This window comes from Synchiropus splendidus, chromosome 12 (genome assembly GCF_027744825.2).
Source record: "Synchiropus splendidus isolate RoL2022-P1 chromosome 12, RoL_Sspl_1.0, whole genome shotgun sequence".
Taxonomy (NCBI): domain Eukaryota; kingdom Metazoa; phylum Chordata; class Actinopteri; order Syngnathiformes; family Callionymidae; genus Synchiropus; species Synchiropus splendidus.
The window spans coordinates 7365109-7380324 of NC_071345.1; the positions used below are offsets into that span (position 1 = coordinate 7365109).

The window sequence follows — 15216 nt, forward strand, 5'->3', positions numbered from 1 at the left end:
TTGTAGTTTGGCCTCAACAAGCCACCGTAGCAGCTGACGTCGTGACAGTCGTGAGAGTCACCTGACTAAAACAAATTCATATGCTGGACAATGCTTCTTGCTAGCTTTTTAAGATCCTCGCCTGCTCGTTATTCCAACTAGCAATGTAAAATGTCATAAAACAATTTAATCTCAATGGGGCTCAAGACACTGCTCAGTTTCTGGTGAGTAACTAGTCGTGAACGTTGAGCTGATGTTCATTCAATGGCGGCACCAACATGATGTGGCTAACAAACTGAATCGCCTCTGCAGATCTTCCTGTTTTTAGTGTTCTGTGGTCCAAAAATACAAACAGAAATGCCTCACACAGCGGCTGTGATCAGTGGAATCCAGAGGTTGGTTCTGTATGAAACCAGAGCTGTAAGTTTATTTTCATTCATTTCATTCGTTTATTTTGCTGATATTATGTAACGTGTGAACTACAATTGGTTTACTCACTACATATATTTAACCAGCAATATGCACAATAGATGGTCTCTTATGATTTGATTATTATTATTAGTTGTTTCGAAGTTAGTTGTTGAGAATAAGAATCGAGATCTAAGAAATAAATATAATGCTGTCCAAAACGAACGCAAATGTATTACTAAATGAACAGAACGTCGTTGTTTGTCGTGAGTTTTTGCAAACATACAAACTATTATGGAGCCAATCCCGGTTAGGGGGTCAAATCCTTGCACAGTCTCTGACTTAGTCTCTCTAGATTGTATCAAGTTAAAGTAAATACCGATGAATTCAGGAGCCCCTCCTCCTCAGACACAGTCTAGTAAGAGTCTAGGATCAAACCTTGTTGATGCCACTCCTATTAAATAAATTCTGAAGGTAAAGTAACTAACTAGACAAACGTCTGCTTATTCAAATAACTGCTTTAGTCTTGTGTGGTTTTATAGGTCTCCAAGATGAATGAAGTCCGGATTTCACATCAGAAATTAAGTTATTTATTAAGTTATTGCTTAATAAATAACTTAAGTTATCACTTAATAATTTTTTTTATATATATTTGGAGGGTGGCCAGCTCCAAGAATCACTCGTTGGTTTGTATCAACACGAGAATGTAGGGCTATGATAGATGTTTTCAACAAGATAAAGGACACATAACCTCGTCCAAGATTTGTATTTGTTTGCTTAAAAGTTGAATACTCAAAAACCTAATAGTGAAGTTTCTGTGCAGTTCCGCATGTGAACACTTGATGTCGCCACAGGAGCACATTTGCAAGTCAGGACAGGTTTACTTCTGTTTTGTTTTTGCAAATCTACTCTGTGGTTCTTTAAGTAGAGCGATTAGTCATGAATAATATCTTTCCTAATAATTTTCTACCCCTAATAGTGAGATGTTTAACAGTATTGATTATGGACCTTCTGGAGTCTCGTTCAACTCGCTCTATATACCCATCCCTTCTTCACCAGATGAACAATCAAAGTGTAGTTTTTGGCAAATTATATGGTGAGGAGAGAAAGATAGAAAAGGGCAGACTGTTTTATTTTTCTTTTCTCGGCTTTGATTTGAAACCTGTCCTGGTTTGCACCATTTTACACCCCCTGAACACGTTGTCTTCCTTCGCTGGACAAAGGGTCGTCCGTCACGTACTGGGAAGTGTGGAACAGAACAAACTAGCTCCAATGGTTTTGGCGGCACTTACGGCTGATACAAGGTGTTCTCCTCTCAAAGGTCTAAAGCGAACAGAAAATCTTTAGTCTTCTTACAGGGCGGTGGAAAAAAAAAAAATAATGACACGGAGCGAAGGAAAAGATGATGCTCAAGGGTGTGGATGGGACTGTGAACAGGTTCTCTGTGTACATGGACTGGTTGCACTGCAACTATAATTGTATATTATGGTTATGAGAGTATGGTTTGACCCATATTCAATGTGAGTATAGGAACGGATTGAGCTTTCTCAGTGGTTTTGGGGTCATAAAGCAAGGCAATCAATGTGTATAGTACATATATTTTTGTGGGAGTTGGAAAATACTATTTAAAATAAATAAAATTCTCAAAATAAATACATGTACAAATGAATCTGATGAATCTTAAGTGTTTTGGATTACAAATAGTTAGTTTGTTAGTTATTGTTAGCATTTTTATAGGTTTCATCATCATCAAAACCCAAGGTATATCAATGTAACCACCAACAAAGTTATAAATACCAAAGTCATGAGACCAAAAAGGCCTTTATTGAACATGTTATGCAGGTTGTTTGTGTTTTTTTCATGTCCCACAGTCATCTTATGTTACCTCTATAATCTACTCTTTGATTCCAAGCTACCTATTGGGGTCCCCTGCTGTGAAGGACCCATTGATCTGTGCATTGTGGTGTTACATTAAAACATGCTGCTGCACGTTATAGCATACCACTGAGCATTTTGGTTGATTTGAAACATCAGAAGTGTTTAAACATCAGAAGTGTTTAGTCACTAAACAGAAGTGTTTAGTGACTAAAACAATGAGCAGATGTTTCTTCAGTGATTCTTGTAAACAAAGATGTACATATGTATAGATTGCACATCGACTAGTCCTGTTGTTGACATAGTTTTTCTGTATCCACTCAATATGACTTTCTCTCTTCTTAGCTCATTCTTCAGTGTCACACGTGTAGCTTATTGGTTTTTATTCTGTTTTTCCCCAGAGATATTTTTTGGTGGGAAGCAATCAGGCGCAAACCAAACACAGAGTCCTGAAAATCGACCGCACGGAACCCAAGGACCTGGTTGTAATTGACGACAAGGTGAGTTCTCCCTCGAGTTTGCGCTGCTCATGCAAATGCTTATGTAACAGTGTGTGCCGGGCCCTGGGGTACCAGCACTCCATCGCTCAGGCTTTCCCCAGAGCAGAGGGGACGGCGCCTAAGCTGATGAGTTCACCCCCTTTTTCTGCTTGTTACCAGCAGCTCTGAGCAGGAGGATGCTGGAGATGTGATGATGATGATGTGTTTAGTAATATCAAGCACCATTGACTAGCTATACATCTCTCACCGCTCCAGTTCCTGCTCATATGACTGTCTCCATGTTTCCCTTTTTATTATTATTAGCTTGCTTTTTTTGAAAACATCTCGGAGTGAAATATGGAAAAGTAAAAGCTTCAGTGTTGTAGGAATTGTTGAAATGAACTCCATCAGATTTAGTCTGATGTGGAGAGACACCGGCAGACGTGTGAGATAACTAGTTTATCACTCACTCACAGGTGACTAATGAAAGCTTGGAAATCAAACAGCGGACCTCAAAGATGGAGCCCGACCATCTGACGCTGCTTTTGGATTAAATTTGTGAGGGAAGCAGCGTCACATGCTGAAAATATGCCGTAGATTTTTTTGTTCAGAAGGTTTGAGGACAGAAAAAAGTGAAATTCAATGTGATCAATCAAACTTTATTGAAGATCCGCTGCATTCAGGAGAGACAAGTCTGGGCCTCTTCACTGCGATCTAAGATAAGCGGACCCTTTTAACCCACTATTTTAACCCACTATTAAAGTTGTACCTAATGAATCAAACAAACATTATTCATAACTGTAGACTGGACATCAATATCATCATTATTTCAAGTCTATCAAAGTTAAAAATGTGATTTGTTCATGAGGCTAATGGTCCCAAAGTGGATACCAATGTTCGACCTGCGGCAGCACTGGAACCTCCTTGTATGTGTGATTGTATGTTTTGACTTGTTGCTAGCATGTGTACACTCAACAAGAAGTGCGGGAGCTACTGGGTCGCCTGGACTTGGGGAACCGCACCAAGATTGGCCAGAAGGGGTCTTCAGGCCTGTCCAGGGCGGTCACAGCCTGCGGCATCGTTGGTAAGAGACTCCGACCTTGTCTGCTTGACAAACCACTTGTTTCGAGTCTGTCCTCAAGCTTTGTCTCCTGTCCTGGATTTGGATCCGCCGCCGTGCAATAAGGACTTTTAAATAAAAGACCCACCTGCTGTGATAACGCACAAGAAATAGAACAGCTTTGTCCGCCCCCGCGTTTTCCCGAAGCTCACATGTTCACCAGCAGCGTATTGAAATTCAGTTCACTACTCTATCGCCGCTGAATTATTCTGAGAAAATAATGATTACAATAATAACCCAAAAACATTTGAACAATGAACGTTTAAAAGAATGATTAGTTATAAATAATAATTTTCAACTTTTTGTCAATTTTTTTTTTCAGCTGACCCACTTACTAAATGTGATTTGGATGTTGCTCCACTAACATTTTATCTATGTTGCTCGTGCCCAATATGTTCCGTGTGCAATGTGCACAGTCACACAGCAGGTGGCAGTAGCGTTAGAGAGCGTCAGCATGGATGAATAAGCCTAAGCAAATCCATATATTGTCTTTGTAGACACATGAAAACTGATTCAGTTGAGTGGTTCATGAAGCCAGGTTATCCTACTCATGCTCGTTTTTAACCAGAGCTTGTCTCACGACCTAAAATAACCACATTGAAAGGAAATTCCAGTACGTTTATTAATACAAATGAACTTACTAAACACCACGTAAATCTCGCCCATGTATGAATAACCATGACAGTTTCAGTGTATTAGCGATACATTTGTTCTTTCTGCAGTTAGTCTGCTTACAAGTAAACAAACTAACTTAACTCTATTACTATAACCTCAGTAATGACATTGTAATGCAGAACAATACAATACACCTTTAATAATGACTTTGAAATGTCCATCGAAGTTTTTTTTCTAAATGCCACTGTTCCCATGTAGATACCGTATGACTAAAGTAGCTAATGCCGTTCCACGCTCATCTTCAAGGACACTAGCGTTCAGTATGGCATTCAACATTTATCATGTCTTACTCACTTTTCCCACAGTGATTTAAATTTTGTCTCACCTATAGTCAGTATCTGGGTCAGTTACACAGGCGGAGACAAATTTTCTTTGTGCCTGTCCGTGGATGAAAGGCGCCTATGAAGCTAAATCAGCGTGTTACATAAAAGAAGTCGACTCTAAGGGTACAGTGTATTCCGGGAGCTTCTTCCTCAGGCAGACGCCTTTCTCCTTACAGTATATAATGATAGTCATTCTTGTAAATGTTTGTATTCCCTTTGATCAGCCGGGTTGGTCAGTCTGACCTAGCGCTGCTCAAAAGAACCTTGCAGCAGCTTGAAAGATTCAAATACATTGCATAAGAAGCTAATAATATGTTATTTAGTTATAAAGAGAAATAGTGTCTGCACATTGTTACTTGAAGCATCACCAACTGTTTGGACAGGTGAAGTCTTTCTTTGTTGTGATTTGAGGAAAAGGACGTCACATAACCTGTTAACATGTTAATGCAACATATCATCTAAGGCATGATTTAACATACTCAACGCATTTGATTCAGAAAATGGATCAAGGACATTATGCTGTTTCGCTGGGTTATGTAATGTCAGCAGCATGCATTTGCTGAAAAACATTTACCTCCTATTGTTCTTTCCCTATTTTGATACTATGATATAATATAAACACTGAAGCTTCCTAGTGATGCAAGATAAAGCCACGTTTCTCCTGATAAAAGTTGGCAGCTCTTTGCTTGTCTTTTAGAACTAGACAAAAATAATCTCAATAATCTATTACTGTCAACATGAAAAAAGTGAAGTGGAAAAATTTAAATTCACTCATAGGGAAAACAGCATTTTGTCCACTGAGATCATTGTTTGTAGTCAAGTGTGAAATTGATATTTTTTATTTAGACACAGTATGTTATAAAGTAATAACATGCTCGCTATGGTCGAGTCCAAACTTTCCACAATTGCGCATCATTTGCTCAAGTTTGTTACGTCATTTCTGTTGAGGATTATAACGTCTTAAAAATGTGCATTTTATCTTCATATGTTTGGCCTTCTGCCTGGATCATTTCTTCATATTTTCCACCAATATTAGCAACAATCTTTTTCTGAGTAACCACTGACTTCCTCCCAGGGATGAGTTTGTACAGTCAGGAGCAGGATCTTAAGTGCAGTGCAGTAGAGCGAATGCTGCTCAAATGTTGGACAAATGTGTTTAAATGTGATGCTTCTCTCGTCCACAGGGTTCGTGCGTTTCCTGGAAGGTTACTACATAGTGCTGATCACCAAACAGAGGAAGATGGCAGACATCGGTGGCCATTCCATTTACAAGATTGAAGACACCAATATGATCTACATTCCCAATGACTCAGTCAGAGTCACGCACCCTGATGAAGCACGGTATGAAATAACCAAATTACTGAGTAAACAGAGGTGGCGCTAGTTAGATGTCCACTGAATGAACATGTATAACTAGTTTAAAGTCTGGCTGACTTGAGAGCAGTGCAACAGCAGTTAACCAAAAAGACTGTAATGACAACAAGGTGAGTTCTCCCTCATGATTGTGAAGTGATTCTCATGTCTTTTCTGCTCTAGATACGTCAGAATATTTCAAAATGTGGACCTGTCCAGCAACTTCTATTTCAGGTGAGACAAACGTCCCTCGAGACAGTCATTCATAAATGTATCACGATGAAAAGCTTGTAAGAAAATATGCCAGTTGTCCCTGTTTCAAGTGATCACTGCTCTGATACTTTCACTATTTGGCCCAGTAACATTTCAGCAGGTGAGCCTGACCTGCATGTGTCGATTCTGATGAGCTTGCCCTTTGATAATCATCACAACAAGCCGGGCCCCCCTCACTCTCTCTTTTTAAATATTTGACACTAATTATAAAATAAACCTGTTTATCAGTGCTGTAAAAGTCACAGAAAAATTCTACCAATGAGGCGTCTAAATGTTGAATCACTATAATGTTGGTAAAACCAAAAAGTATCATTTAAAAAAATTTATGAAAACTGTTTCTTATTGTGGATTTTTTATTGAATGTGTGGATATTTGTGTGCTATTTTTATTATTATTGTTATTTATTCATTTGTCTGATACATTTGCAAACCTGAATTGTTTTGACTGGTTGGTTGCAGCTACAGCTACGACCTGAGCCACTCGCTTCAGTACAACCTGACTCTGCTTCAGAGGCCGTACGAACTCTGGTCTTCATCCGTTGTTTCTACTGAAGAAGAGGTGCACACGCAGAACAAACAGGACTCGTTTGACATCTTTGAGGACGAGGGATTGCCCACACAAGGTCAGCGGATGTACAATTACATCATGGTCTTCAGACCCTGTTTCTGGGTGGCTGTAGGTTAAGGTTCAATGAGCCACTCTTTACCTTCTGATTCTGAGGTCTCCTCAATCCATGCCGCTTGGCTTCATGCTGCAGAACTTGAGGTATTATTTGCAGACTGTCCTTAGGGTCTTGTCAAAGTGAGTCGGTTGAACTAAAGTGACCAGCTGGCATTTTCCTAGATTCCCCCTCAGCTGGATCACATCAGCTGCAGAGCTCTTCATCTTGTCTCTGAGGCCATTTCACCTGGCTTCACCTGAAGTTTATTTTTCTTCCTCTCACTCTTTAAAGCTTGCGACAATGGGTGAGGTTAGGATCCTGGAGCAACCAGTTGATCAGCAGATTATGGAATAATGATCATGTATATATGCTGTATATATACATATACAACAAAAATTAAATAAAATTAAATTTTTGCTTTTGTTCAGGGATGTTTTCCACTACTCTGAATGTACTTGAAATTATTAAATTATAAAATTGAAATACTTGTACAAATATTTTCAAGACATTAAAAGAGCTTTAGTTTAAATAAGGTGACATAAAAACTTGAATACAGCCACCATCCTGATTTATTGTGTCAAACTGATGCAAAATAAACAATATTTTGTTGTTTAAACACATGTACGGGTCCGTCATTCGATTCAGGAATAAACCGAATTCATTCAAATTGAAAAATTTGGCTTCTTCTGGCAAATATTCTTATACCGTTAAACTGCAATTAATTGAGATTATTTAATCACAAATTCTCAAATGAACTACATTCATTTTTATAATCGAATCCCATCCCTAGTATTTATTATTATACTTTATGAACTTGTAATCCAACTTGTTCACTCCCTTGTTTTCTTCTTTCCTTCTTTTCAGTTGTCTTTTTCAGAAATGAGGGCGATGCATTAAGAATCTTTGAAAATAATGGATATACATTGACTTAAACCAGCTATTTTTTTTTCTTTATTAATGTCACTGTATGAAGTAAAACCCTTACAGACACCATTTGTTTTTTCGACCAGTCATATCAAGGATTACTTCTCTATCTCTCCTCTTCTCTTTCGGCTTCTCAGACCCTCATATTAGTCACAGTAATGTGGTCTCTAATAGAGTTGAATTTCTCACTGCAGCTGACCATACCTGTGTGAACAAGTTGTTGGGTTTTCTTCCCCTCTTCTGGCCATCTCACTAAGGGCCTTGTAGTTAGTGATGAACGCATGTTTTCCACAGATAATGCCGTTCTTTGACAAAACATGGAGCCTGCCACTTCAGCTTCCGTGCACTAATCCCGAGGCTGTCTGTGTGTCCTGTGCCCTCCCACAGTTGTGTACGGCCTCCGGAATGAACCCTACTACAAGTACGTTTGGAACAGGAGGTTGCTGGATCAGGTCAAGGATGTCGTGCATCAGGACTGGCTCATGTATATAATCCATGGCTTCTGTGGCCAGTCTAGTATCCTTCTGAGCGAGACTGTGTGTGTGTGTGTGTGTGTGTGTGTGTGTGTGTGTGTGTGTGTGTGTGTGTGTGTGTGTGTGTGTGTGTGTGTGTGTGTGTGTGTGTGTGTGTGTGTGTGTGTGTGTGTGTGTGTGTGTGTGTGTGTGTGTGTGTGTGTGTGTGTGTGTGTGTGTGTGTGTGTGTGTGTGTGCGCACCTGCTAAATGACACGTTGAGAGTCTCTGTGCGAGTGAGTGACCATATATTTCCTGCAGCTTTCTCCTGTGTCACTCAGCGTCAGGAAACTTGTCGAACTGCACGTGGACGACCATGTCCAAAAGAGTCTTGTGCCTGGAGTAATTGTCAAAATCGGCTTGCTAATTGAACTACAGAGATGTCTGTTTTTAATTCGAAACCGTAATTGTTCAGGCATAATGCTGATGGAATATTGCGAGGCTTAAACTCCTGACGCACAAAAGAACGTCTGCCGCCGGCCCTCATACGACTTTAAAAAAGTCTGTTCTTTTGTTTGCTTGATGCTGTTTGCAAAGTTAATGTGGCGACTCTTCATCCAGCAGTGATGTGTCAGGTAGCACATAAATCAGTCTCTCTTTAAAAATGTGCCGCTGTGCTGAAGCATTCGTTGGCGCCGCTTCAGGCGGGAGCAGAGCCGCACGAGCGGTTTGATGGATTATGAGGAGAAATCACCGCAGGTTACTCAAACTTGAGTCCTGAGTAATTAACTAATCTGGGTGATGAGCGCCGACACTTTTACGGCAGCAGCAATAACCGCCACGTTGCTTGTGTTATACAGCTGCGTGCTGCAGTAGAGACGTCGAGTGGGCGCGCGGACAGTTCTTGGAAGCCGTTTGGCTTCTTGGAGAGTGTGAAAGAGCAGTTGAGTTCAGGACCTAAAGGGGTCGGCAGGATGGGGGCGGGGTTAGATACGTCAGCGTAGATATTTGTGGATGCCCAGGTCAGATAAATATAATATTCTCTTTCAAGGAGAAGGACATGTTAATGCAATGAATTGGTCTTCATACATTCATTTTTCTTTTTCTTTGTGGTTCATTATTTAACACTTTCTTCTGTGGAATTTCTAATATTTCTCTCAGAATCAGATTTAATGCCATGGTCAGTGGGGATCCCACCAACCAGGGAAGTGCTTTGGAAAATGTGCAGTCAAAAACATAATAACAGTAATAATCATAATACAATAAAAAGTCTTTCGTTTTGTGTACGAGTTGACAAACTTGACTAACAGTTTTATGACTAGGATTAAACTTTTTCTTGGGACTAAATTTGTCCAATTATTTAAAATTCACTTTTCCTAAAGGAAATATGAAAAAAAGCAAACAGTGGAAAGAAACAATGGTTTGAACACTGGCAATGTCTCTATTCAGCCATTTTCTTTCACCTGCAAACGGTCAGATCGCAGGGGCAGCTGTTTATATAAAGACGCCCAGCATTCCATGGAGTAAAAAAAAGACAAATTCTTTTTCGGGTGGGGGAGGAGGGTTGTCATCCAATAGGTTTTGAAAGGGTGCTGTGTGTTGGAGAAAAAAAAATCATCCTTCCCACACTGGAACCAAGACTGAAGTCCCTCATTCGTCACACATGGCTCTGAAACAATTATCACAAAATAGCGAAACCCTCTCCATTTCCCTTTAATACTCGTGCCGGGAACAAACGCCTGAAGAATGGCAATTACGCCAGGGGTTAAGTGCAAGGTGGGTTTCTGCTTCTCTGTCGAGTGAGAAAATGAATCATTATTTTGTCGTTACTTTAACGGTATCATTTTCCAAATCCGAAATTCTCTGCTGCACTACTTCTCCTTCACCCACGAACTGCAGAGCTCCTGATCTACGGCCGACCCGTCCACATCACCCTCATCGCCAGACGATCCAGTAAATTCGCCGGGACCCGCTTCCTGAAAAGAGGAGCAAACTGTGAGGTAAAGCGGTTGCTGGGGGAACGCTGGAAGAATAGATGTGGATGCAGGTCCACCAAAATGATGGAGATGACTCATGGTGATCGGGGGAGGGGGGTTAATTTGACCTGCTGTGTTGAGTATTCATGAGCGCGTGAGTGGGCGAGTGGTGGGAGAAGGTCCTGGGGAAGAAAAGAAAATGTGCTCTTCCATTAAGACTGTGTTTGTAAGAAAAGTGTTGAGCATTATTCTGTATTGATCAAGCTTTAAGACGTATAAAAACACCCATTTCCATCCCTGACTAGGACAAATAAGAATCAAGTAACTTTACACAATTTTATAAAGTCTAATAATGAATCTTCTTGTGTGTGATGCTTATGAAACTGATGTTTTCAGGGAGACGTTGCCAATGAGGTGGAGACGGAGCAGATCGTCCATGACGCCTCAGTCATGTCCTTCACGACAGGAAGTTACTCCTCCTATGTTCAAGTGCGCGGTTCAGTTCCTCTTTACTGGTCCCAGGACATTTCAACCATGATGCCGAAACCTCCCATAAGACGTAAGCCGTGTCTTTATTCAGCTATGACACCGTAGGATGAAGCTGTACTTTACTAGAGAAGCACAGACCTCTGCCTTGCCGCCTATTTACACCCTTTTTTTTATTTCATCCCAACATTATTATACCACATCAGTTTTATCTGCATAATTTGACAGGATTTGGAAGCATTCATTGCACTATCAAATTTGAATGTCTCAATGGGTCAGCAGGTGGCGCTAGCGACAGACCGACAAATGTTGTCAAGAACATAAACTCATTGGCGGAGGTAGTAGAGGTCATGGTGAAGGTCAGAAATCCATCTTTCACGACTGGATCTTGTTCCAGGATGTCTCCCACCTCTTGCTCTTCCGCCGCACCATCAGTCTGTAGATTAAGTCCACATGAAACATGAAGCCGTGCGACAAGTCTCTGTAAGACTGCAACAATGGAACTGTGTTTCCATCCGTCGTTGGATTATTGCTATCAAGGTGTTAAAATGAAATAAAATTCCGCACTCGCCTAATGGATTCTAATCCTCCAATCACGCTCCCAGATGAAACGCTGTTCGCCTGAAGTTATAAATAATCAATGATGCTCTGCAGGTTGCTACTCAAGTGTTTTGAGTCATATTGAGTTATTTTATTGTTGTCACAATTAAGAATAAGTCACGCTTTAGTGATGATTAGTACAAGCTTCTTAGTGTGACTGCCACCTGCTGACCGATTGAACGCATTGCACTCGGTACATGTTTAACATGAATTATATATATATATATAGCGTATGGCGTAACAGAGGTATGCGCTGTCCCAGTGCCTTTCTAGTTTTCAAAATGTTTATAATATTTAGCTAGACAGCTATTGTGATCGTCCTCACTGACCTCTTCAATGAACGTCATTTATATAAGTAATCTTGAATTAATACACTTCATGCTTTGCTGTGACTTATATCACTGTAACCTTTTGTTGTGTACACATTACCTTGAAAACTCATTGCGATGAAACGTGAGCTCGACTCACCCGTGTATTACTGAAACATCTCACCATCACACATGCCTCATGATGTTGCCTTCAAGCTTTTTAAGGACAAGCTCAGCGTCATCTGTGACATCTGAATGAACACCATACTGTGGATTGTTATAATGTATAGTGAACTTTTCGAGATAAAAATGACCTTGTATTAAGGGAATATAATAATGGAATATATTCCAGAACGGACAAGTGGTTTCCGTGAAGAGCTGTTCTCCTCAACCAAAGATACATGGATAAAAAAAAAAAAATTGCAGGTGAAGACAGGACACCCCCCGCCTTGCCCTTAATCTTTTTATCCATTCCCCCATCTCATTATGAGCAGGATACAAACACAAAGCCCCGGTCAGAGGGAGGTGAGCGGGTCCATGAAACCGATGACATTGTTGGCGGCTGTGTGTGTGTGTGTGTGTGTGTGTGTGTGTGTGTGTGTGTGTGTGTGAACGCTGTGCGACTTTGGTGCCGGCATGAGTACAATACCCACATTAAACCTTCTCCACCCTGTGTGCCCTTTAATTCATCCTTAGATGACATTTCCCAGAGAGAGATGCAGATGCGAGTGCGTCCCTGAGATCCGGTCTTACACTCACTGACCTCTACTTCTTTGACAGTCTCATGCTGATATTTTCATTATTGTTCCTTCACTCCACAGTTTTTATCTCAGAACTAACTGAAGTCATTGAGAAAAACACGGATGATAATAAATACTTTCCCACAACTGCAATCGTAAATTAGAAAGTAGACTGAATCCATCCATCCATCCATCCATCCATCCATCCATCCATCCATCCATCTATCCATCTATCCATCTATCCGTCCGTCCGTCCATCCATCCATCCATCCATCCATCCATCCATCCATCCATCCATCCAGCATTGCCATGTGGTGTAAAGTTTCCGAAGTGTTTTATATATTTCAGAGCTTCTTATAATAGTGTTACATCATTTCAAGCAGTTAAATGTCAAGAGCCGTGTTCAGACACGTCGTCACTTTCTTTTATAGCCTGTACGCAATAACTGAAGTCGGCACTATATAAAGACTTTTTTTCACTCTCTTTAGTGAGTCACTAAAGAAATTGATCATGTGTATTGTCGAATGAGTCCATTCAGTGTCTTTTCGAGTGATTTATGATGCGTATAGGTCCATGTTTCCTCGTCTGAGGTGCGTCAGTTATAGAAAAGGTTTATGTTTGCAGTGATAATGAAGCACTAGCAACAGAAAATGAATTCAGCGGCAGCCCAGCCCACTTGATGCTTCTGTTGACCTGTGTGTTCAGAACCTGCAAACCAGCCATTTTAAATTTGCTTCTAAGGTGAATGCGGATGATAATGGAAAACCGTCGGGACACAGCGCATCACAGTGTGTTGTATTGGGTCCCGTGGAGCTGCAGACCCATCAGGGCGTCCATCCATCATTTGCTGCAGAACTTGACAATGTTGCGCCAACACACGTGTGTCAGTAATATTCCCTTTGAATAACATCAGCACATTTTCGATCTCCAAGAAAAGCTTCATTTCGTTCTGTAAAAGTTTGGCCAAGAACCTTAGAGAAGAGTGTTGTGTGTTGGTTGTTGTTGCTCTGCATTGTTGTTATCCCTGATGGTAGACAGTTAAAAAATTGGCCATTATATTAATCTAGGTCTTATTCATAATGTGCCATCTCTTGCTTAGTCTTTCGCAAACTAATAAGAAAAGCAATGCTTCAGCGAGGGCTGTGCTTTCATTTGTAGGGACCATTACACTCTCCAACAGGTGGCTATTGTGCCTTGACCTTTCTGTAAACCGATGTAGGTCACTGGTCTGCTGTCACATGGACAGATGGAAGCATGACATTTTTTTTTTAATTGTGGTATGGGGTGCAATTATGACTCTCGTGAAGAGCGAAAATGGCTTGGTTGTGCAGGAGTCTGTCGTAACAGGCGATTCATTTTTTGCCATTATCATGGCACGGTAAGAATGCTGCTGTGCGTTATCTCTGCTCGGAGACATAAACTCCCCCAATACACAGTTTAAAGGGCAATCGAGGAAGTGGTGGTGATGAAACGGCCGTGCCAGTTTGGAGCTGCGACCGGCCGAGAGCATGTCATTATTGTTGCTCAGTAAATACCAGCGAGTGACTGAACTGTGTCGAGGTCTGACCTATATCTTCTCATCAATCCTCCGACAGCCTGACTGCTCCGGTCTTGGCGGCAGGTGCGGGGTTCTGTTTGGGTGGTTTCAAGATAAAGAACGAAAATGAAAGCACTCGTGGGAAATGATGAATAACCAGCCGACACTTCCTTCTCACGCTGTTTTATATTCCAAAAGCATTAGTTTGTCTCGCCTTTGGTCTTTGACCCCATTTAGAATTGCAGCTCATGTTTCTACTGCAGATCATCACAAAGACCAAAGCTCAATGAGCGGCCGCAGCAGGCTCCCTGTCGTTAATATCACTTTCGCTGTGACAAGTTGCTTGAATGGTCCCTTGATGTGGACTTGAATCTGTCTTCCAGTGGACCAGGCTGACCCATACGCGCATGTGGCGGGGCTCCACTTTGACCAGATGCTGCAGAGGTTTGGATCACCAATAATCATCCTCAACCTTGTCAAGGTAGAGTTGACCCTCACATGCACCGCATTTAAACGGGACTAGCGTTCACACCACGCGTGTATGAACCCAAACGTCATGTAAAATCACAATGATCTCAATTCCAAGTAACTTGTCTGAAAATACAGATACATATTTTGCATCCAAACAGACTCACTCAACCATGTATTGCAATTACACCACACATTCCGAGACTGAATATTCATCATACACGTCTTAAATAGAAACAATACTGTATGTGCCAACGCAGTGTTTTTCCTCCGCAGTACCTTCACCAATGTACACCCGTAAAAAACAACCTAGAAACACTAGAGCACAGGTGGGCAGTTAAATTTCTTAAAGGGCCACATTATAAACTGCGACTGTTGTGAGGGGCCATCATGCCAATAGAAAGGTGGCGATGACTACGAAACGTGACGGAAAAAAATCGACGAGGACAAAATGAACCACTAAATATTCAATGGAAGCAAGGTTATTAAGAAGTGTCATGCATCGTATTTGAATATAAATCATAATAAAACTATGGACCAAACTCCTAAGATAAAAAGGCTATTCATTTTGAATTTCCTT

At 40.9% G+C, this 15216-nt stretch overlaps 1 protein-coding gene across 1 annotated transcript in view; it reads left to right on the forward strand.

Annotated features, from left to right (window-relative positions):
• Positions 1-48: 48 nt before the first annotated feature.
• The window catches only part of fig4a (FIG4 phosphoinositide 5-phosphatase a), a 36530-nt gene continuing 21362 nt past the window's right edge, over positions 49-15216 (forward strand). Inside the window, exons 1-11 of the mRNA XM_053881587.1 lie at positions 49-203; positions 292-399; positions 2664-2762; positions 3702-3825; positions 6044-6200; positions 6396-6446; positions 6944-7107; positions 8458-8586; positions 10421-10521; positions 10894-11056; positions 14552-14649. Coding sequence (XP_053737562.1) covers positions 337-399; positions 2664-2762; positions 3702-3825; positions 6044-6200; positions 6396-6446; positions 6944-7107; positions 8458-8586; positions 10421-10521; positions 10894-11056; positions 14552-14649 — 1149 coding nt within the window. The 5' untranslated portion in view covers positions 49-203; positions 292-336. The remainder of the gene's footprint in view (positions 204-291; positions 400-2663; positions 2763-3701; positions 3826-6043; positions 6201-6395; positions 6447-6943; positions 7108-8457; positions 8587-10420; positions 10522-10893; positions 11057-14551; positions 14650-15216) is intronic.